The following is a 24,760-nucleotide window of genomic DNA, read 5'->3' on the forward strand; positions in this document are numbered from 1 at the left end:
ATAAAAAACATGAAATAAAAAAATATTTTTTATTTTATTCCTTACACAAAGACTAGCTTACAACTAATTTGTAACTTATTACGAGCGAATACTTTAATGTACAGAAATATAAATAATTTTATTTATTCCTCGCAGTGTGGCAGTTGACGCTGCAAAATGCAGCACCAGAAGTTGCAGGCAAATCAGAACTTAAAGAAGTCTTACGGCTAGATCTTATAGAAATAGGCGGTTTAGAAGTCGAAGTCGAAGGGGCGTTGCGGGCGCCTTTGGACTAGGGGTATGTTGACCTCTTCTGCGGAGCGAAAGACTTGGGGCTGCTGCTGCTGCTGCGGCCGCGGCGAAGGTCGCGCCTGCAGCTGCTGGAGTTGCTGCGGGGCACGGCGAGGCGCTTCCTCCTGAGAAAGAGATGTTGTTGAGAACACTGACCGTTTGGGATAGGGGATTTGATATTGCCAATCAATCGTTGTGCTTTTCATGAGCTTTCAAAACGTATTTTACTCAGGTTGTGTATATGACAATACTCGTAGTGAGATATCGCTTGTTTGCCGATCAATTTCAATATTTTAGGGTTCCGTACCTCAAAAGGAAAAAAGGATCACTTTGTTGTCTGTTTCTGAAAACCTTTGTTCTCAGGAACGTGTGGCGGTATCAAGCTGAAATTAATATCAAATACTCAAGTCTACTACCCCTTGTAGCAGTGAAAAAATCAAACTTCTGAGTCAGGGAAATCAAGATATTGATAACCGAAAAAGCCCTATGGGGTACCCCAGTTGTTCTAGAATTTTGAAATTTGGAATGAAGGTAGCTTTTATAGTACAACCAATAAAAAAGTCTGAAAATATATTTTTTATTTGTCTGTCTATGCCAGTAACCATCTAAAATGACGCCACACTGCTTGCTTAGGAGAGGGGCTTGTTTTTACCTTTTTTCTTTCTTTTTCTTTTATTCTTCCTCGGAAGGGAATATAGTCGGGTGTTAAAATAATGATATAAACTGACCTCTTCCTCGGACTCCTCCTCGTACCGGTCGTCCCTGTACACCTCAGCAGGGTAATACCGGTCGGAGTACTTGAGGGACACGTTGGGCTTCCTCTGCACCTCCTCCTCATTGATTGGTCGGTACAAGTACTCGTTCACGAAGTGGTACTTGGAGGATTTCTGGCAGATGTTGTCATGTGTCGGCGGCATGCAGATCAGGTGGACCTGGAATGTGAGTAGGATTGCCGTGAACTTTACTTGTATCTAGTTACTTAACAAAATAAAATTATTGAAAGTTGATTTCCGGTATCCGGTGTATTGCTATAGCATTAATTACGTTAAAATCGTACGGCAGAATCATATTAAAGGAAATATACAAACAGTGTACTCTTGTGTCTGGAATTCAATCAGTCAAGATAAATCAATCTGTGTCTCCATCCGTCATTTTAAGTAAAAGGAAATAAAAAAACAAGCACCTAATGATCTGAGGTGCTGATGTACCAAAGGAAACTTTCCAAAATTGCGGAATTTTTCATACAGGAAAATTTCGGAAACTTCTCACAATTTTGTATGGGGAATAAAACTTCCCGTTTCTCTAATTTAAATTTCCTATGTTTCTTGTGAAAATTTCCAGAAATTTCCGAGAACTTTCCAACTTTATGGAAACTTTCTCCAACTTGCACCTGTAATGTAATCTGAGGCAATATTGTGTCGCATTTAAAATTACAATCGTTGGCTCTCACTAAAGGTATTGGATGAGCGTAGAAGCCCAGAAATGATAAACTATTCGGCTTTTGGCTTCTTGTATGATTTTTTTAACATCAGTTTACAGTTACTCATCATCATCATCATCATCATCAGCCGGAAGACGTCCACTGCTGAACAAAGGCCTCCCCCTTAGACCGCCACAATGAACGACAACTCGCCACTTGCATCAACCAGTTGGGGTTACATTGATCAATTTAATAATTGAAACGTTTTTATCTCTTACTATTAGGCGTTAAAAAAAAGTAAAAAAATGTTTTAAGTCTTTCTATATTCCAAATTTGGATATTCTAACTTTAAAAAAACCGAAGAAAAAAAAATAGCACATACAGCAGCATTTTTTTTCAAAGAATTGAAAAAAATTGGGGAACAGGGTCAAAAGTTACAAGCACTTTTGTTATTTTGTGGTTACTTTGATCTAGATAGAATAAAGTTTCACTTTAACGAATAATAGAATACAAAGCTATACCTAAATAAAGAAGAAGTTATTCAAGAATGGAAAATAGTAAAAAGCATTACTTATATCTTCACATTTGATTTGAGCCGTTGCCGACCACACTTATTCACTGCGTCAGAGAAAAGTAAAAGGGAAGTTTTTATCAGTCACCCCGTGATTCAAAGTAACCCCAGTTTATTGTATAGCTTGAAAATATTGATTGGTTTCATCGCTCAAATCCCAAACAAAATCCTTCTCAAAATACTAACCTGGTGGAACGTGAAACCTTCAGGGCAGATCCAGGAGTGCTTCACGCTGTCCTGGCAGTAGTGGAACACCTCGCAGTTAAGCTCCTCGTCAGCATAGTACCCCGACTGCTTGTTCACGCAGTTGAACTTGGACTGCTGCAGCAGCGTGGCCAGACGGTCGGGTTCCTCCTTCTCTTCTTCCAGCTCGTCGTCAACTTCCTGCTGATGCTGCTGTTGGAGCTTCAGGGGGCGCTGGTCTTGTGGCTGTGGAGAGTTTATAAAAATTAAGGAGTCAGTTTTAGGTTTGTGCACGTTATCTTAAATGAACAATTATGTTGTGAGGATGTTCAGTTCACTTGTGTTTTTTACCCGACTGCACGAAGGAGGGTTATTACTCAAATAGGCAGTTATTAGTATTTTATCCTCTCGGCCTAGCAACCTCAACCTCATGCTTACGCAACGAGTTCCACTCACTGAACCCTTGGGAGGCCCTGGTATACTTAATCATTTTCTAGCATTGAACCAAGGACTGGAAATTATTAAGGTCGGCAACATAACTTCTCAGATTGGATACTGCTGTTACTGCTGCAGCTCTTCTGGGTACTGTTGGTAATTGGTAGCCGGCTAGCTCGGCCAGTGACAGCAAAGACTATAAACCACCGGGAAATAACCACCGGGGAATGTCACCTACTGTTAGTAAATAAATATAAGTCATTACCTTCCGCTGTTGCTTTGTGGCCTTGGTTGTTCATTCCTGTATTACTGTCTCAGCACCAGATACGCCTGCTTCAAAGACCGCTGCAAGTAGCCAGTCTACGTGGCCAGCTAAGGCGAAGTCATAAAGTTGCTAGACTGAGTATCCCTTTCACACTACTCCTATGTAGTATCTAACATTACCTTCCGCTGTTGCTATTGTAGTCTCGGCCGTTCCTCCTGGTACTGCTGCCTCTGGACTGGGTACTCCTGCTCCTGGGGCCACTGCTGGTAGCCAGCCAGTGAAGACCTGAAGTCGCTGGACATTGTATCTCTTCACATCTACTTCTAGTATCTAAAGTCGTTACCTTCCGCTGTTGCTGTTGTTGTGGCCTCGGCCGTTCCTCCTGGTACTGCTGCCTCTGGACTGGGTACTCCTGCTCCTGGGGCCGCTGCTGGTAGCCAGCCAGCTCGGCCAGCGAGGGCGTGGGCCGGAATGCGCTGGGCAGCGCGTTGAAGGCTGTCGGGGTGTACGCGCGTGGCCGGATGTTGCGGGATTCCTGGAAAGAGGAAATAAAACGGTTTTTTACAACTGCTTTAGGTACACTACAGAGTGTTTTGGGAGACGTGAGCTGAATAAACCCTACCTGATTGAGTTAGTTAAAGCTACCTACTATATCCTACCAGTATTTTATTTTTGTTGATAACAAAAATTATTAAATTATTTATTAAATGAATTTAAAAGTGTCGGAGTTTTACTTAAATATGATTGTGAAAGAATCACACAGGATATTGTATTGTGCACAATTTATTTAGTCAAATTAATGTTAGGCTTCGGTTCTTCTAATTTTTCATCCACCGTTGATTCTGACGACTTGTTAATCGTTTAAAGGTTCAGCTGGAAGGAATTCTTTGTAATCTGTTAATTTCACATATTTTATGTTATAAATTTAATAGTTATAATAAAATTATATTTAATAATTACACACAGGCGTCAGAGACAGCTATACAAGACCGATGCACAGTGGACTGCATTGTCAGATGAAAAAAAGCGAAGATGTTTGGCTTCGATAAATTTTACAGCTAAATACGAGTACATAATAATGCTAGTATGTACCTACCTATATTACTATGACATGATTTGATATAAAAAAATATTATTTACGATTTATTGAAAAAAAAATATATAATGGTGAGCAGAACTGAACTGATCGAAGCTAGTGAAAATAAATAGGTAATCGTATTAACGGATTTCTCGCGCTCCGCGTGTAGCTACTTCACACAACTCTGCTGGATACTCGACCTTAGAATCCATTGAAAGTAAAAGCGATTATGACATTAATAATATCAAGACCAATTTTTCATTTCGAAACGTTTAAAAGACAATGTTTAAATGTTCAATTCTTGGTAAATTGTGAGCCAATGACTTCCTACGTTGCACAAAGGCTACGTAATGAAAGAAATTCCGAATGGTAACAGAAATTTGTATTAAGTTGATTTTAATTATAACGCTGAGAGCAACCACTGTAACTCGACCGAAGTTCACTGCAGAAATAATTTATATCTACTTAAGACAAATTTTATTTTTTGGAAGCTTTTACAGCTTTTTTCGTACAAGTTAATTGTTAGGTAGATCCAAATCTTGTAAGTTAATTGTGACCCACTTTCAGTGCAGTGTTTGTATTGAGTTGAGATTTAGTAAACATATTTTAAGATAAAATAAGATAATGATTTATTTACCAAAATTAAGATTACACAGTCATAGAGATAAAATATTAAGTATACATACAATACAAAATTAAATCGCCCTGCTACTTATGAACTAAAGTTTTACTGTGGTTGACACACTTGGTCGAGCGTGTATCGTGTGAGCTCAACAAGTATGACAATGAAATCACAGTCAGTAAAATAATTCTATTATTGTTTGTATGTTTTTTTTTAGCAAAAACTTATTTTAATGGGTAACCTACACTAGTACAGGAATATTTATCAATACAAATGTCATAACATGTAAGTAATGAAACTTTTAAACTGAAGTTATCATCTAAAATACCCCATTGTTTTTTTTATTCGACTGGTTGGCAAACGAGCAAGTGGGCCTCCTGATGGTAAGAGGTCGCCACTGCCCATAAACATCTGCAATACACCTGGTATTGCAGATGCGTTGCCAACCTAGAGGCCTAAGATGGGATACCTCAAGTGCCAGTAATTTCACCGGCTGTCTTACTCTCCACGCCGAAACACAGCAGTGCAAGCACTGCTGCTTCACGGCAGGATTAGCGAGCAAGATGGTGGTAGCAATCTGGGCGGACCTTGCACAAGGTCCTACCACCTGCAAATTGTGCATAGGTACTCGTAAATATGCCCCCCCTGGCCCTTGCCCCTTGAAATGTCGACAAACTATTTATCGAATTTCATTTCATCGAAAACAATTCATATAATATTGTATACTAATATTTTCTCTTGGAATAATTTCACTTCATCGACTATTCATTACATATTAAAACAATTTTAAAAGAAAAACAGTACAAGGATTATTATTTGCTTAAGCTTCGTCAACTATTCACGAGAACACGATTAACAACTAAATATCGCTGCTTATTTAAGTAAGTAAGTAGGGTGATGGCACCAATCATGGACATGTTAAGCACAGTAATATCCAGTAATGAACAGCAAGGATTCAATCCTTATAGCTTTCCCTAGGCCTTATAGCTCACCATTCATGAAATTTACCAGTTATGATCATCAGTTATCTGCACATAAGTGTTATTAGTTTTAGAAACTGTAGCATCCGTTTCTTAGTATTAGGTTAGCAGAAAAAATATTCCATTAAGTATTGGATCCTTGTCCATGACTGGTGCCGTCATCCTAAGTTAATCTTTATTTGCTAGAATACGTTGACAAGATCTTGGTAATTAAATTACAGTCACAGTATTCAGCCGACAGCTCGACATGCAAATTTTTAAAAACAATCGTGCTTTAATATATTATATTAAATGAGTATAAATATATCCATGTCATCGTTGAATTAAAATAACAAAATTAATAAAATAAATGAAGCTTTTGAATTTAACAATGTCAATTCTTCGACGTATTATTATAAAACACCAAAAAATAGGTTAAGTTAAAGTGACCTCGAAAAAAAATAAATCACTACAAAAATAAAGAAATAAATAAATTTCATTTAATTTCAAACTATGAAATGAAGTCCTGCCAAATAAACTATCTATTAAATAATATTTCCAGAAATTAAAAATCGGTGATTTAAAAATACTTATTTTAATCATTCGAAAAAAATAGGAAACGTTGACTTTTAACTGATATTCGATAAAAAGTTCGTCGATTTTTCAAGGGTAAACCGTGTTTTGTTATCAGGCAAGGTGATAGATGAAAATAAACGAATGACAAAATAACATAGCTTTAGCAAACTTTTAGAAATAAGGTGTCAGTCAGTAAGTATACAAACTGCAATCTTATCAATATACACCGTGAGTTTTAATAACCCGAAATATTTTAACAGTGTATTCCTGACGATAATACGAGTAAATAATGTTATATCAACATGGGTCCAATAATGTGTTTTAATTAAACTACTATTTCAGTACAAAATAAATCAAATTAATTGACCGCTTCTTTGTGAACAAATCTTTACATTTAGAAACAGAGAGCGAACATGACACTTCACGAATCACTCCGATATTACACGACGCACGACGAATGCAGTGACTTGCAAATTATGTCCAAGACAAGAATTGTCAAGCTACAGGTCTAGCATAGTTGCGTTGAAATTATTTAAATTTATTGGCACCAATAAAATACCAACCAAAGCCATAAACCATGATTATACCCGAAAGAAGATTGCCTCTTACACCGGCCGCACCAATATTTCTCGGGAAAAGTCATACGTTGCATCACCTCTTTTCGAGAGCACTCCCCTAACTACCACAGCCAGTATCGGAATCCTTGGTGTTGACATCTCGAGCGAAGTCCAATTCCGCGGCCATTTAGAGGGTAAGGCTAAATTAGCCGCGAAGAAGTTCGGGCTGCTCAATAGACCGAGACAGTATTTCACTCCGCCCCACCGCCTCCAGCTTTATAAGGCGCAGGTGCGCCCACATATGAAATACTGCTCTCATCTGTAGGCAGCGGCTCCCCAGTACCAGCTTCTCTCTCTGGACTGCATACAACGGAGAGTGACTGCCAATGAATTTCTGATCGACTCGACTCCTTGGCGCTGCGTAGAGATATTAGCTTCACTGTGCATCCTCTATCGCATCTACAACGGGGAGAGCTCCGAGGAGTTGTTCGGGTTGAACCCTGCCGCATCCTTCCGCCACCGCCCTACGCGATAACACTTCCATCCTCACTATTTAGAATTTAGATGGTTGGCAGTCCTCTACTGTGCGTTTTTCCAGAAATTTCCTGCCTCGCACAGCAAAACTCTGGAATGAACTGTACTCCTACCTTAAAGCCCGGCAACGCACTTTTAACCCTTCTGGTAATCGCTTACCATCAGGCGATCCGTTTGCTCGTTTGTCCCCTATTCCATAAAAAAACATAAATACCTCATTGTTTCATCTCATACTAATAGCTGGAAAGGGATGATTACTTTGTTATAAAAGAGATCATGCTAATCAGTCCATATTTTAAATTCTCGTTGTGTTTATTTATACTGAGTAAAATAAAATAAACAACTACTAAACCATATTATTTATTCTTAAACGGATTTCATTATTTACATTTACAAAACTGTTTTTTTATTTCCTCTGAAGCTGTTCGAATCCTTATCAACAATTCTTCTCGCGAGTTTACTGGTTTTGAGTAAACCTTATTTTTCAGTCCCCGATAAAAAAAAATGTAATGGAGTTAGGTCGGGTGACCGAGCGGGCCAGGCTATAACATTGCTTCCGCGGCCAATCCAGAAACTGTCTATGGACATCCGCGAAAGTCGAATGGTGCGGTAGTTGCAGTACGCGACGAGCCGGGAATCTTTTTCGGTATTCGATGACTGCCTGGAGCGAGTTTCCATTTCAAAATCCGTAAATAGAGTGAATATCCGCTAAATGAGCGGGAGAATAATGCGGCATGGCGAATATTATTTATTACAGTTAATAAAATTTGCAACGTGATTTTATCTTGCGTGACAATCCGTAATAACTTGAAATATGACATTTTAGTGACATCAATTTCAAACTATCGGCCAGTTGTCAGGGAAGGTATCTAAATAGTTTGCACTCGCGATTGTGAACAGAACAAAACTAAAGTCTAGTCTTAGCGATAAGAGAGGAAAGCTACTTATGACAAAGAAAAACTAAAGATATCATAATTATTCAGCTTAGAATACTACGCTGTCTTTCAACGGCAAGTCACATCCTTATCACGATGAAAATACTCTCGGTAGTGAAACCTTTTTGTGTTTAGATACCAAACTTAATTAATAGTAACTGGCTAAAAACTATGCAGCTAACTGCTTCTGCATGTAAAAGTAGTAGGTGGTTACGTCACACCTTTAGGGTGTGTTAGACTTGAGATTTTTCAACTTGTGATTTGTTTTAAATAATTAATATCTCTTAAATTAAGGGTTTTTGGACTATATGTTATACCACATTCTATACTCTAATAAGGCTCTAGAATCGTTGGTTTAAATCTTTCGGGTTATTAAAACCCACGGTGTATAAAACTGCTATCTATCTGAAATTAACTAAGTATTTATAAGATGTCGTATACAAGATGCTTAGTTATTTTGCTCTGTAAAATCTCCTTTTACTGTTGCTTAAAGACATAATATAATTACGTAATTAAATATCAAACAAATATACCATAACAAAACATGCTTAATAGTAGCACGTGTCCTATACACAAATGTTAGTAGGTAGCATTTGCTCAATAGTGGCATGCTTTCGTGCTAACAACTAGCACGTGTAACAGTACCTTAAATACACGCAGACTTAATTTCCTAGACGCACCTGCCAGCAGCGACATTGATTGATCGTCAAATACTTTAGCAGCAGCCTAACTTCATTACAAGCATTATGTAATTCGTGTAATAATTATCGGTAATCGAATTGTGCCATTAATAATGTAACGTGCGACGCGGGTAGGGTTGCCATACGTCGGGATTTGTCCGGACATGTCTGGATTTTTGACCCTTTGTCAGGATCGCGGCCGGACTTGCCTAGTGTCCGGATTTTTAGAATAGACATCATTGAACAAAAATAAACATTTGTTACACCGTTTTTATGAGTGAAATGATAAATTATTTACTTAGTAACTAATCAACAAAATTAATAGTACTTCTTTCAAAGAATTTTAATACAGGATAAATAAATAAATATCATGGGACACTTGACACCAATTGACCTAGTCCCAAACTATATAAGCAAAGCTTGTACTATGGATACTAGGCAACGGATAAACATACTTATATAGATAAATAAATACTTAAATACATATTAAACACCCAAGACCCGAGAACAAACATTCGTATTATTCATACAAATATCTGCCCCGGCCGGGAATCGAACCCGGGACCTCAAGCTTCGTAGTCAGATTCTCTAACCACTTGGCCATCTGGTCGTCTAAACTCGTCTAAATAACAGCTAAAGAGATCTCAATAATAAATAGCGAGCAGCTAGCGTAGTACTGCGTAATCTATGTCACAGGAAATGTCAGGACTTTTAGGGGTAATATCAGGATTTTTGTCAGGACTTTTCATTTTTTCATATGGCAACCCTAAACGCGATGCGTCGGCTCGGCGCACCCGTGCGAGACGACCAAATACTTACATCACTGATTGCTGTGTTTGTGCTCACGTTTTCTCGGATGTAAGATTTGAGCTCTTCTGGGTCTACGCTTGTAATTCACTGAATATCTTTTCACTTAATTTGTCTGTAATCGAAACTGTATTCGGGAAACCTAAGCAGTGCCCTTAGCGTAAGTTTTCGGTTACAAAATACGTCTCGATCGCGTTCGCGTTAAAATCTCAATTTGTATGGAAACACGAACAAACAGCGCCTCTAGCGGAACGTTTGCGATGTTCGTGTTTCCATACAAATTGAGATTTTACGCGAACGCGATCGAGACGTATTTTCTAACCGAAAACTTACACTAGGGGTAGAGTAAGCAATCGTTCTAAGTTGACTTGACTAAGAAACTTAAGCGTTTATAAATTACAGCATGTTAAGTGAGACCGAGGACTGTTATGGTTATGACAGAGGAGAGTATAGTGACAGCTGTCGATTTTTTAGAACTTATTAACTGCTAGCGAGCTCACAATAGCAAGCGTTTTTTTAGGTCAGCAGGGCTACTACGAAGTTCGTATCGTACCGTCCCTCTCGCTCTCGTATTAAATAGCATAAGTGTCAGAGGGACCGCACGACACGAACTTCGAGTTTCGAGTTTCGTAGTCGCCCTGCAGGTCCCGAGCTATCAAGCACACACTGTTGCGAGCTATGCTAGCAGTAACTACACACACAGAACACACAAACATCACGCCTGTATTCTCAAATAGGGTAGGCAGAGCACACGAAACGTTACCGCTTCGGAGCCACTTAGCAATTTTAGGTTTTAAGTTTGACAAAAACGGTACAATAGTGACAGGTTGCTAGCCTGTTGCGTACGGTATACCTTAACCTATATCCTCAGTCGCCTCTTACTACATCCAAATGGAGAGGTGTTATTCTAACCCGACACCAGCAGTAAGTAAGTTCCCGGCACCCGGCAGTAAATAAGTTCCCTAAAATCGACGATGACACAACTCTCTTCTCTGTCACAACACTCCTCGGTCTCTCCACAAGTTTTTCAAGTTCAAGTTCAAGTTCAATGTGAGTTCAATCAAATTTACTGACAGCATGCGTCAAAAAAACAACATTAACTACTCACTGAACATACAATTTTTCCAATTAAATTGTCTTTTCATGAAAAATTTTCAATTTTTTCCTTGCACGCGCGGGGCTAGCCGATGCGGGGCTCCTAGACCGACGCCTACTCTGCCTAACGGTTAATCCGACCTTGAGAGGCTACTACGAAATTCGAAAATCGAAGTTCATATCGTACCGTCCCGCTGACGCTATTCCTCGTATTACATATTTAATACGAGAGTTCGATTTTCGAATTTGGTAGTAGCCCTTTTGTTCCCTTGATTATTTCTCCCTACGCAGCTACGTAATAGTATAACCTGAGGCCTAACGCACTTGGAATCACAATCGTTTTCACCACTTCTTTCTGTCACACTGTATAAGACGAGAATAGAAAGAGATAGTGAATGTGATCGTGAACGTCAGCGTGTTAGACAATACGGCCTCTGGTCTAGAAACTGTCTCATTCTCATTACGCTACAATTTGCGCAATCAATCGTATAAACGAATTGCGATATGAATCGATAAGTACTCAAGTCAAGTGTCATAATTTCGTAAATAACCTCAATTAAATGTCTTAATCATGTTCACATACCTAATTTAGGCTCGTTACAAGTTTAACGCAATGAATCTAGCAACGCAAGAATTTTAGTTAGATATAGCACGTTTGATAGCAGCTTGTTTATTTTTTTTCCTGCTTATTACGTGTAGGATCTCTCTCTTTTTCTCTACAAGTTAAGCATTGTTTGGTCTGGAGGTAGGTGTAGGTAGGTAATTATTTCAAAAGAGAAATTGTACACGAGAAAAGTTCAAATTGTTTTATTATTTCACAGTTTGTAAAACCGACTTGCCGCAGTAGCCAAGTGGTTTCACCTATGGGCTCTCAAGCAAAGAGTCGTAAGTTCGAAGCCTGGGCTCGCACCAGGGAGAAATTATATTTGAAAATTATCATAAAAATATGAAAGAAAGAAAGAAAGGTTTATTTTGGCTCCATAAGTACCACAAGTAGCACCAAGCACCAGTAAGTACCAAGTAGTAGTATATGATAATTATAACTATGCTAGTAGTCATTATAATATACAATTTTACTTAAGTATACTTTAATTAACTCAACTCTTGTATATTAATTTATACAGACTTCCAATGGTCCGATTGTTTTGAGATTTAATTTCGCCCCTTTAAAAATATCAGATAAAAAAGTCTGGGGCCGGGAATCGAAGCCCTACAATTGATAACAAAATTAGGAAGAAAAATTTCTTAACTTTGATAATTACCGAATACACCTGGCATTTTTATTGTATTTGTTTAAATGTTTAGAAGATTTATTAAATTAAAAAAAGAATAATTTACTACCAAGTATTTCATACAGGATACAGGGAAAGATCTACATCGTATTATTTGGTTGCGCAAGAGTTGCGTCAACGCGTGGGAAAACGGAGCACGCGCTGCTCGTTCGCTTGGCATTCCAATCGCCTAATACCCTAAATAGAAATTTTATTTTTTTAAACCCTTTTTTTTGTTGACGATATTTAATTATTGCATCATCGCTGAAGCTCTAAACGTCATGTATAAATTTTGAAACTAATCGGACCATTACAAATTAGTAAAATTAGATTTGAAATACGCTCGAAAAACATAACCCTCCTTGCGGCAGTCGTGTAAAAATAGACTATCATTCTATGATTACTAGACCCCGGATTTTTGTGGCAATGACGTCACAATAGGGTAGTTCGGGGAGTAAATGGTACGGTATTAATTAATACGGCTGTGTAAATTATGATGATGATGATGCGTGTGAAGATGGTCCCAAAGGAAGACGATGATGATGATGATGATGATGATGATGTGTGTGTGTGTGTGTGTGAGAATGGTCCCAAAGACCATCTCACCGTCCAAAAACATATACGTGCAAAAAACACCAATAACAAGCGAGTGGACACAAAAATCAAAACGGGTTTAACTTAAACCTAACGAAATTTTTGATTTGTTGTAGGTAATTACTTGTAATATATTTTTTATATATATATTAAATTTTAATTAAAAAAAAGAAAATCATTTATTCGCGACAACATGGGAAGATGGGTAAAAATAAAAATGAAAACAAAATGCAATAAAAATATGCATGTCACGAAATGGTCCCAAATCAACAATCTGCCGGTCTTCCTTTGGGACCATCTTCACACGCATCATCATCATCATCATTTACACAGCAGTATTAATTAACACCGTTCCATTTACTCCCCAAACTACCCTGTTTTATTTTGTTCGCACTCTTGTGGGTTTTGTGTGTTATGATTTTAACTACGTTTTTATTTTTGCAAATTTATTAATGTAAGTATGAAGCTACGTTTTATAAGTAACTGTGCTTGAAGCAATTTTAATTAACGCGATGATAGTCATAAACGTGTAAATTAATCTTTAATCTCCCGGTGTTGGAGGCTTTAGTCCTGGTATAGCTCGTTACATTATATTTGAAAGTGCTATGTTTAGGCGAAATACGCTTTAAATTCCCACCGTAAACAGTCCATGACGCTTAAAATTTCTTCCGTTCAAAAAGTAAATAAACTGTGAACAAAATAATAGAAGCTAGCTAGGGCACGCACAAATCTGATTATCACTACTTTCAAGCTACTTTCCCGCAAAATTCTGTCAACGTCAAACTTTCGCGTTCAGAAATCGATTGAAAAAGGGTGATTAAAAAATAATCAGTTGCTTTCGACTTTCACTGCGGCCTTGCGGACATTGAACTAAATAGAGTGTAAAAAATAACCCCAGAGTTGCACGATTTCGGTCACGATCTACCTATTTGCCGGGAAATCGGATAATTTGTTTAATTCCATGTTTCTACCTAACGTGTTCGTGTAAAATACACCACACTTATACGAGCGCGGGTTTAAAATAACTGGCTATTGAGTAGGTTGTTTTCGCGGTTTTTCGTAGCTCCTATACTCTACAGTAGTTACTGCAAGAAAAATCATGCGAGTTGCATTACATTGCCAGGCCGTAAAGCCAACGAGTTTGTAGTGGTCAATCGAGCGCCGCAATGTAATGCAACTTGCACAATTTTACTTGCATGTCCAAACTCAACTTTACAGTAGAGCAACTTCGTCTTCCCAGGAGAACTTTACAGTTTCGCGGGATAAAATATGTGTTTTTTTTAACCCAGTTATTCAATTTATGGTACTCACAAAACTTTGTTCGATAGTTGGATGGAAATTCAAAGCACGCACTTATAGTGCATTCTTGAAGCTCAAACGCACCTGCAGTGTTGTAACACGCAGCTAAGATACTGTAGGTACAACCCGTACAACAACTATGAAATTCAAAGTTCGTATCGTACTATCACTCTCAATCTCCTGTTAAGTACTATTAGCGTGAACGGAACAGCTCGATACGAAGTAAGAAAATCGAAAGGCCTGAAATGTGGGCCTAGATTGTATCAGTCGTCAGGTTGTGCACGACGACAGGCCTTCCGGTTCATGATGAGTTTAAGACGTGACATACTTAGTTTACGAGCAAGCGGTAGCAGTAAAGAGGATATTGAAAAGCGCTGATGTATCGAAGTACAATTTTACATCCTTGTATCTTATAATTTTTATAATATGAAATAGTTGAATGCTTTTTTATATTTGGTAGGGGGAAAACGAGCAAGAGAGTCACTTGACAGAAAGCAATCGCTGCCGCCCTGGACATTGGACACCCGTAAATTACCGATGCGTACCTAAATGCGATGGATGTACAGCGTGACTTGAATCTACCAAGAGATCTTTTTTTTTGATGCGCCATCTTTTGAAATAAGTTTAAATAACGAATGAGAATTGAAGCTTCAGGAATGGGTGTCTTTAATTTTATTAGTGTTTTTTTTTTCAATGAAACTTTTCTCATAGTGAATCATTAAATGCAAACTACTAAGGAATGGAAATCGCTCTCGTCATCTGTAGTTCCCGATAAATACAACCAAGGGAGGGCTCTTTCAAACTGATTCATGTACCAAGGTGAAACCTTTTAATAATTAATTTCACTTTGATCAACAGGACATTAGTAGCACGGAATGCCGAGGACCTGGGTTCGATTCCCAGCGCTGGTCTATTTGTCTGGTTTTTCTGTGCATCTGTTTCAGTTTGTATTTTCGATATGGGTTTTACGGGATGACCGTAAAAGTAACAAAATTTGGAGTTGAAATAAAAAATACATAAAAGACTCCAGAAACCAATCTTAATAACATTAGTAGCACAAAGTTTTCACCCTATTAATGATTATGATTCAGTTTGTCCGACTGCAAAATAAAGAGTTTATACACATATACTTGAAATGATAAAACACACAGATACACACACGTAATAACTTCAAAGATAAGGTACCTCTTGGTCTAGCGCTAGTTCGTCATCCTCCTCTTCCACACCCATGTCGGGCACGCTGTCGTCGTCTTCCGCCGCACGCGCAGCCGAAAGCGCCAGCAGCGCCACCAGGAGGCACCATCTGGAAACAAACATATTGTGTTTTCAATGTTTACATTTGACTCACAAGCTCCCAACGCTTTCAATGTTTTAGTTATCAAAAGTCACAAGTCAACAAATCCTAAATATTGATTAAATGAAGATTAAATGAGTACCCATTACTCGCGGCTCTAAACCAACGGAACTAGACGCTTGAAATTTAGCAGACTGTAGTACTATCATCATCCATCATCATCATCCCAGCCTATATACCTCCCACTGCTTGGCACAGGCCTCTTCTCAGAACAAGAGGGCTTGGGCCATAGTTCCCACGCGGGCCCAGTGCTCATTGGAAACTTCGCACGCACCATTGAATCGCTTCGCAGGTTTGTGCAGGTTTCCTCACGATGTTTTCCTTCACCGCAAAGCTCGTGGTAAATTTCAAATTTAATTCCGCACATGAATTTCGAAAATCTCAGAGGTGCAAGCCGGGGTTTGAACCCACGACCCTCTGCTTGAGAGGCGATAGGTCAAACCACTAGGCCACCACGGCTTGTAGTAGTATCATGGGTGCCAGAAGGGTGCATGCATCTCCCATCTGCATATAGAGAGGTGCATTTATAGGTTTCATTCTTTAGGTTTTTTTTATTCGACTGGATGCTAGGGCATAGGGGATACCCCCTATGGGGGGTAGGGGATGCTTGGGCTAGGTATCACTCCCTTGCACCCCCATCCAGGCACCCATACTATCTTGTGTATCATACTAGAAAGGCAATAAGAAGTGATTTTTCAAAAATTCTACAGAATAGCAAACTACTTAGTCTCGTTCTTTCAAATAAACCGAAATGTAATTGGCTGTGTAAAGATTCACTTTTCTCGACTGCACCTGTCACAATATCAATAGGTACAGTAAATATAACTTAACCAAGAAAAAGTTGGAAAACTCCCGACTTTGTTACTTCAAAGTTCAATATCTCAAAACGGCTGAACCGATTTTAATATAACATATCTAAGAACCATCGCTAGAAAACCTGCTATCAAATAAAAAAAACATCATTCAAATCCGCCCACCCGTTTAAGAGCTACGGTGCCATAGCCAGACAGACAGACAGACATACATAGCGGTCAAACTTATAACACCCCTCTTTTTGCGTCCGGGGTTAAAAACAAGAGTTATTCCAAGTATAGATAGCCGACTCTCTGGGGCACCCAGCTGTGCCACCTGAAATAATCTACATGGGACAAAGCTGCATCATTAGTGTGTACTATCAACATTAATCTGGGCCACAGCTGGTCGTAACATCTACATTCTCGTCCTAGCCAACTACCTAGCCAATTAACTGTAAAATCTTACGCTTACAATTAAACTTCGAGTAGTAACTTGATACATAAACTGACTGACTGTTGTTACTGTGGTTGATACCTATCCCTATCATACGTAACCTTAAAATGCCTGGCATAATGTTTCCAGCTATGTCGGCTCAATCTTAATTACAGTTTTTATAGCAGACAAAACGAAATTGTCAGCCATTGAGGCACACGGCAACGTGTGGTCATCGCTCCCTTATAAGGCCGCCGGTCGGCCATTGAATAACCAATACCGTATTGAGACCATACATTATTAACTCTGTTTAAAAGCAAGTTAAGTAATAAAATAATCAACCAAAAATGTCAACGGGTGACCACGCGCGTGAATTACGTAGTCAGTACCATGAGGAAATAAAGTCAATGTGGGCTACGCTACGCATGACACACACTCGTTTATTTGCCAACGGAAAACTAGGACCTTATCTTATTTAATACCTTGCTTAAGGTGAAAATCCTGTATTGAAGAATTGCTTAAGTTGTTTACTATAGCTGTGAGCAAAAAGTTTAGGTGTTCGAGTTGCTACATCGCTCCAGGCGCGCCCATTCTGGTATTTAAACGGACTTATATTTAAGCTAAAGAAAGTTGTAATTAGGTTTTTGATTGGCTATGATGTAAGATGGACGTTGTGGCATTCTCCGCTGAAAGGTGCTCGAGTTGAGGCAAATCATTTCTTAATATGAAGTAGGTACATTCTAGTGCTTTCTCCATCAGAAGCATTGACTCGTGAAATAGAAACTTGCGTATTGGCGAGTGTTGTTAGTTGCGCAGGTCTTTAGCAGTAATATCGAAGGCATCTGGCCCGTGACCAAAGATTGAGCTAATAATCCGGTTGACACACTTTTTTAGACCATTATGCAGGTGTAGGTATTTTTATTTTCAATCGATGAATAGATTTGTGTACGAGTTTTATAATCGAACTGCCAAATTCAATGAACCGCCTGTAGATAGCAAAGAAAAAACGTACCTAACAACTCTTTTGTCGAAGCAAATGTTTTAGGTTTCATTTTGGTACCTGAAAGTATGATATCTTATTTTACGATAAAAAGTCTTTATGTAATCTTTTTAGATTCACTTTTAAAATAACCTAATTTATTATTTGCTTTTTCTTTTTCTTGTCTACGGACTGCAGCTGCCTGTGCTACAGTTTTTGTTTACCTCAATAAAATGACACTTTATTGCTGGCTGTTTATAAAGCTGGGCAGCTCGAGGAAACAAATAAAAAACCTAAGATGTAGTGTAAAAAAAAACTGGAAAGGTCATATCGAGGGACAACAACATTGCACCGTGGTGTGTCATAAATGTCACAACATTTTCACGCCTTAGTCACGATGTGCTTTTTTTCACAATTTCATCAACTTTTAGTAAATGCCAGATGTTTACGGATGTCAACAAGTTTATTTAATTATCAGTTGAAATTATAAATAACATAGACAATTTACAGATTTAGTTGGTTTATATGACTACTTAATAATTACGTTGTCTGTGTAGGTTTGCTACAGCGTTCGTTGATAAATCTATGTAGAGGAACGTACGTACTACTATAGGTTTTTTTTATTTTTTCTAACTAAAAACGGAGTGGTAATATGGCATATTAGGCAAAGCTCTGCTCTGTGAGCGAAAATCGAAGTTCGTGTCGTTCTGTCCCTCTGATACTTTTACTATTTAATACGAGAGAGACGGTACGATACGAACTTCGATTTTCAGATTTCGGAATAATAGGCCCTCAGTACCACTACCATGAGTTTACAGTGACCGTACTCGATAGCGACGGCGTAAATTATTTGTATGGAGAATTTGTACAGCGCCTCTACAAATAATTTACGCCGTCGTTATCGAGTTCGGTTACTGTAAACTCATGGTAGTGGTACAGGTTCGGGTGGCAGCCTTTGAGTATTTATCTAGATAAATACTCAGCGCGTGACGGCGGCGGCGCGTCACGCGGTTCATTGTCAAGCGCGCGCGCAGCCAATGTCACCGGCTTGCCTCAGTCTTAATTAACAGTTGCGACAACGCCGCGCCGGCCGGGTTACAGCGGCGTCTGATGAAACTGTTCTTGGAGGATGTTTGTTTGCGAAGTTTGTTTTAGCCTGTTAGTGTGCAACTGCTGGGCACAGGGCAAAGGGACACTTGCTGGCATTTTTGTCGGCGTTTTCTTGTGTTGGGAGTTTAAAAAAAAAACCGCCATTAGTCCCTATCGAGAGCATGCTCCTGACACTATACTTGATATGCGTCGAAGTCGTCCCGCCATCTTCTCTTCGACCTGCCTCTGTTTCGAAGGCCATTCCACGGAACCCATTAGGTAGTAATTTGGGTTCATTGCTGTAGGTGCATACAGCAAAACATCCAAACCCTTAGATGCTACTTTATGTACTTTATAAAGAAAACAGAAGTCTTATTTTTATTAAAACATATGGAAGTGTGATTCTCAGGAATTTATCACTTACTTAGAGTTTGTGGTTACCTATAAAACAAAATACGCTACGCTGTATAGCAAATATATTATCTAATATATTAGATATTATAGCAGCTTAGTATAGCAAGTCTATTACCAACTAATCTAGCAATCGCTCAATGATGTGCCGTAGGCGAACCCGTGGGCACAGCATTGTACTGAGAGCCTTGAAATAAGCTTGAAGGATTAAGAAACTATCACAGCCGATTGTTTGTTAATTGCCTGTGATTGCACCCTAATTCATTAACAGATGCAGTGAACAATTTTTAAAGTTGTTGTTGTTTCTTTAAAAAAATATGGCTCTGTCCATTGGAGGGCAATTTTGCCAGTGTCTAGTAGTTTTTGCCGTTGTACGGTAAAAAATTCTAGAAAACGAAATGTGAGAGGTAATGGTGGATGAACGATGACAGCGCGAATTTTTAAAGTTATTTATTTATTCCACTTAATGGCGGCCATAAGGCTTGGGCCAATGTCAGTTAAATTAAAGATAAATATATTCTTCTTATGCATGTTGTACGGTGATTGTAGTTTTTGCAACTTGATAGCAAAATTCCAGAAACCACGCGGAGACCACTTGCGCATTAAAAAATGTCAGACACGAGAGCAATATAGAACTTTGTGATCACTGTTCACTGTTAAGGTTAATCGCCGCATAAAACACTATCAAAATTATACTTCAACTAGCCCAAAGAAGCAGAAATACCAAAATTAGATATCGTCTACATCCGCCATGTTCGAATGCTACAAAAAGACCTCATTTTTAAAATTGATTCATGCTTAACATGGTGCGTCATTTTACGTCATCCAATAAGCATTGCTACAGACAAAAAAAATACTATGGCAAGGTTCTATAGTAGCCTAGAAATCAAATAGTTGACGTACACATATTTTGTCTATGGTTGCATTTGCCGACCAGATGGCCTAGTGGTTAGCGAACCTGACTACGAAGGTTGAGGTCCCGGGTTCGAATCCCGTGTCGGGGCAGATATTTGTATGAAAAAATACGAATGTTTGTTCTCGGGTCTTGGGTGTTTAATATGTATTTAAGTATGTATCTATCTATATAATTATATTTATCCGTTGCTTAGTACCCATAACACAAGTTTTGCTAAATTTACTTTGGGACTAGGTCAATTGGTGTGAATTGTCCCGTGATATTTATTTATTTATTTGCAGCAGAGGTAGGTATACAAATAACAAATACGTGACCGTCTCTCACGGTGTTTCTAATACGAGGGATTCTCGTACGAACAATGCGTTGCATTGCGTGTGATACAGGTTTATGGTCGTATTTATATTAACTTTATGCGAAATGTACTCCAATTGAGCGCTATATCTTGAAAAATAATCGGCTTCCGCGTTATTCAATTTATCGCTTAATCAAATGGTTTGATCGTATGAGGTATGCGTATCATCATTATCTTGGTGTTGGTTTGGTAGAGACTTTACGTTCAGACTATATTATTTTGTCTGTGTTATTTTTTTAAATATTTGGTTTATTTGTAAACACTAGCCAAGTTGAGTCTTGAACTTGAGCTACATCCCAAGCGAAACAAATACAGTATGTTAATAATTGTCCGCTCTATTAAAAAAAATACATAAATGCAATACGCCATTTTCCAGAAAAGACTTTTTGGATTTAGACTGACACCAGAGATGTGCGGAATTACAGATGCACAAGTTGCGGAAAGTTTCCAAAAAGTTAAAAAAGTTCTCAAAAAATACTGGAAATTTTCACAAGAAATATAGAAAATTTAAATTTGAGAAACGAAAAGTTTCAATCCCCATACCAAATTGTGAAATGTTTACGTAATTTTCCTATGTGATTTTTTTTATTTTTTTTGCAAAGTTTTCTTTGGCTCATCAGTGCGGGATATGTGGTGAGGAATGTTGTTTTCATTAACCAATAGATACGCTTTATTTAGGTACCAATCCTTTCTCTCCGCTTAGTCGTACTGGGCGGGGATAGGTACATAAATGAAACATTTTTGTTCCTCGCAACACATGCTTAATAATATAATAAAGTGCCGCTTTGCATGAATTAATTGGTCAAAAACCCCGCGAGATAATAAATTAACATTTGGAGATCATACTTAGACACAATATCACGTTACATCATCGGCCCTTCATTAATATTTATCACGAATACACATTTAACATCAAGTTAGTGTAACTGAGCCAAAACCGGCTTTCTAAACTATCTTACAGTATGAGTGTGTGCAATCTCTAGCACTAAGGAACTGCGTGGATCTAGAATGATGGCAATTTATAAACAACTAGTTTACTTTACACTAAGTAAGGAAAAGTGTATGTTGTTACAGTAGGCTTAGACTTCGTACTTAATACAGTAAAACTTGGTTAAGTGAGACCTGGATAAGTGGGAAACCTCCATAGCTGGAATTCATGGTGAGGTCCCGACAATTGAGCACTGAAATCTTGACGCATTCTCTATGCATTTTTGTACTGTTTATAAAAATGTTTTTTTTTTTTTATAAAATGTTAAAGCTTACAACTCATGATAATGTTTACAAAATACGTTATTTTATTTAATAATTGCACCTCTATAACTGAAATAACATCTATTTACACCTCTATTAATGGAACCCTCCGTAAATGAGACAGATATTTATTTATACCTGGATATCTGAGACACTGGGTAAGTGGAATACCTCTATAAGTGAGACTTTGCAGGTCCCTTAGCGTCCCAGTTATCCAGGTTTCACTGCACATTCAAAACCGGCAATCTATTATATGTGTTTTTGAATGAATGAATGAAAAAGTATTTATTTGTCATTATTTTTACATAGGTTTTTGTACATAGCCCTGCAAAACTGTTTACACAGTTTGTCTGCAAGATACAGTCTCTATAAAATATAAGATAATGTAATGTATAATTTATTCTTACATAAACTATTATAATTATTGTTACAACTATGTCTTATGGAAGAGTTTCTACTAGATACTTTTTAAGGATCTTTTTAAATTTATTTTTATCAGTTTCTAGGCGGATGTTATCAGGTAAGCTGTTAAACAAATACGGTAGTCTCTATCTGTCGCACTTTATTTTTAGTCATGATCAATTTTTTTGCTAGTCTATATAATTTCCTACGGGTGTGTGTGTACTTATCTGTCGCATTATTTTTGAAAGTCATGATTTTTGTTTAGTCATATAATTTCCTACGATACCGTTAATATTTTCCGACATTTTTAAATGGTCATCATGTAGAACTCTATATACCTAGGTTGGGTTAGGTTTGATGATTTCAGAAATAGTTACACAAACAATACCATTGTGGCTTTCCCTAAATACTACTATCATATTTTTTTCTGTTCTAATTTTATTTGCTGTTTTGAGATGGTGCCATAAAGGGTGCACACCGCTTTCTTCTCTAATTTTAAAAAAAATACTTTCTTTATTTTATATGTGTACCCACCTACAATCAAGGGCATAAGTATCTATAGAGCCATAGTGTCAAATAACACGCCAACCTGATATCTGTTCTGAGATGGTCTACTGCTGGAACCTGTTTCGAATCCAAGGCCAGAACCACTTTTTCTACATGCATGCATCCTCCCTGGTAAACCATATTACTCGCCATCAACAGGCTTTCATAACTTTCCTTTAATGGTAGTACAACGTTAAAGATATAATGAGTAGGTATATTTATATGATTGAGCCTGAAAGCAATTATTCGTACCATATTTCAAAATTAGTGAAGTAATTAAATAATTTGAGTTTAGAAGACCAAGGTAATCAGGCGCCAAGAGCCACAAACAAAATGTTTATAATTCGTGTTTTATATGAATACATTATTAAAACTAGATAATACTAATTTAATTAATTATACGTATCGCAACGCATGAAAAATTAAAGGTACGTAGTAAATGAACATTGGTTTCTACTATTGCTGTTTAATTCCCTCGCAATCAAAGTGTGATATTGTGCTATACCCTACAACCAAAAGTACAAAACAACAAAAAAGTACAAAAGTGTGATATTTGTACGCAAAATAAAGATATTTGTATTTGTATTTGTATTTGAACCCTATTGTACCCTCGACTTAACTTTAAACCTTCGCACACAGTAGTACAATCAAATCTATGCGTCATTATTAGGTACCTTAACATGAACGTCAATAACATCCATATCGTTGGATCCGCGCCTACTGTCCGCGCTACCATTGTGGCAGAACCTGTCCCGCGACCGGCGCTTACGCAACGAAAGTGAAATCTTAAGATAATGTCGCATCGACACGCGAGCTTCTGTTCGGCCGTGCTCGCACGTGATGCGATATCCGACTGGGATGCGTGGTGTGACCGTAGCTTTAAATTACGGAGTATAGTTGAACTGTGACCTTACGATTTTGTCAAATCGAGCTGCTTTTGGTAGTTTTTGGAGAGGATAATGAAGCATTAATATGTTTTACACATGCAGCCCTTGATCGAGGTAGAGCAGATTGTCTACACCACTTCTGCGCTTCTCAAAAGGCGCCACCAAAGGGCAACAACTTGCAACCTGGCGCCTAGAGCCACCGCTAGTATCCTCCTCTTGCTCTAACCCAGAAGGGGTAAAATCGAAGCTCTTATCGTTCGTACTAGCCCTCCCAATCTCTTATTAAATAATATTAGCGTAGCGAGACAGTACGATACGAACTTCGATTTTCGAACTTCGTAGTAGCGTCTCAGAGCCAACGCTATGCATAAATTGAATTAATAATTTTTAATGATAGGAAAAACATTTACAGTTTTTTGCATATTCTTACGTACAACTGTTTAATCTAGAAGTACAGTATATCAATATCTATATAAACAATCCGTATATTTGACATAAAAAATGTAAACATTAAAAAAATATATTAAAAAAAACAATCCAGTGTCACTACACTTCTAATGGCAACTAATCATAATTTGACGTTTAAATCTCATTCTCTTAAATCTCGTTCTCATATCGTATTTAATAACGCGGAATCCTAAAAAGAAGCCACATTCATAATATTTGTCACTCTTGTTCATGTAATGCTTGAAATTTTGCTCGTCATTATTGTCTCTTGGATAACGGCGTGATTCTAGCAATAATTTCGTAAAATCACTGTTCTATTTGACAACTAACTTGAATTTCAATCACGCTTCGCTTGCAATCTCCATAAAAAGTCAGTATTTATTACTATTGAACCGTAATCATAATTATTGAAATAATTTTACAATGTCGACCGGATGGCTAAGTGGTTAGAGAAACTGACTACGAAGCTTGAGGTCCCGGGTTCGATTCCCGGCCGGGGCAGATATTTGTATGAATAATACGAATGTTTGTTGTTCTCGGGTCTTGGATGTTTAATATGTTTTTAAGTATGTATTTATCTATTATAAGTGTGTTTATACGTTGCCTGTATCCATAGTACAAGCTTTGCTTAGTTTAGAACTAAGTCAAATGGTGTCAAGAAGGTGTCAAGTGTCCCATCATATTTATTATTATTATATTAAAATGTTTTATACGTACTTGTATTTTAACATTTTGTGTAACAATACGA

The 24,760-nt window shown here is 37.9% G+C and overlaps 1 protein-coding gene across 1 annotated transcript in view; it reads right to left on the reverse strand.

Moving 5' to 3' along the window:
- Positions 1 to 15: 15 nt before the first annotated feature.
- LOC141426914 (uncharacterized) overlaps positions 16 to 24,760 on the reverse strand; it is a 39,655-nt gene continuing 14,910 nt past the window's right edge. Inside the window, exons 2-6 of the mRNA XM_074086170.1 lie at positions 15,337 to 15,454; positions 3,488 to 3,679; positions 2,448 to 2,690; positions 999 to 1,202; positions 16 to 395 (exon numbers count right to left, since the gene is read on the reverse strand). Coding sequence (XP_073942271.1) covers positions 231 to 395; positions 999 to 1,202; positions 2,448 to 2,690; positions 3,488 to 3,679; positions 15,337 to 15,454 — 922 coding nt within the window. The 3' untranslated portion in view covers positions 16 to 230. The remainder of the gene's footprint in view (positions 396 to 998; positions 1,203 to 2,447; positions 2,691 to 3,487; positions 3,680 to 15,336; positions 15,455 to 24,760) is intronic.

This window comes from Choristoneura fumiferana, chromosome 3 (assembly GCF_025370935.1).
Source record: "Choristoneura fumiferana chromosome 3, NRCan_CFum_1, whole genome shotgun sequence".
In the NCBI taxonomy this organism is placed as follows: Eukaryota; Metazoa; Arthropoda; class Insecta; order Lepidoptera; family Tortricidae; genus Choristoneura; species Choristoneura fumiferana.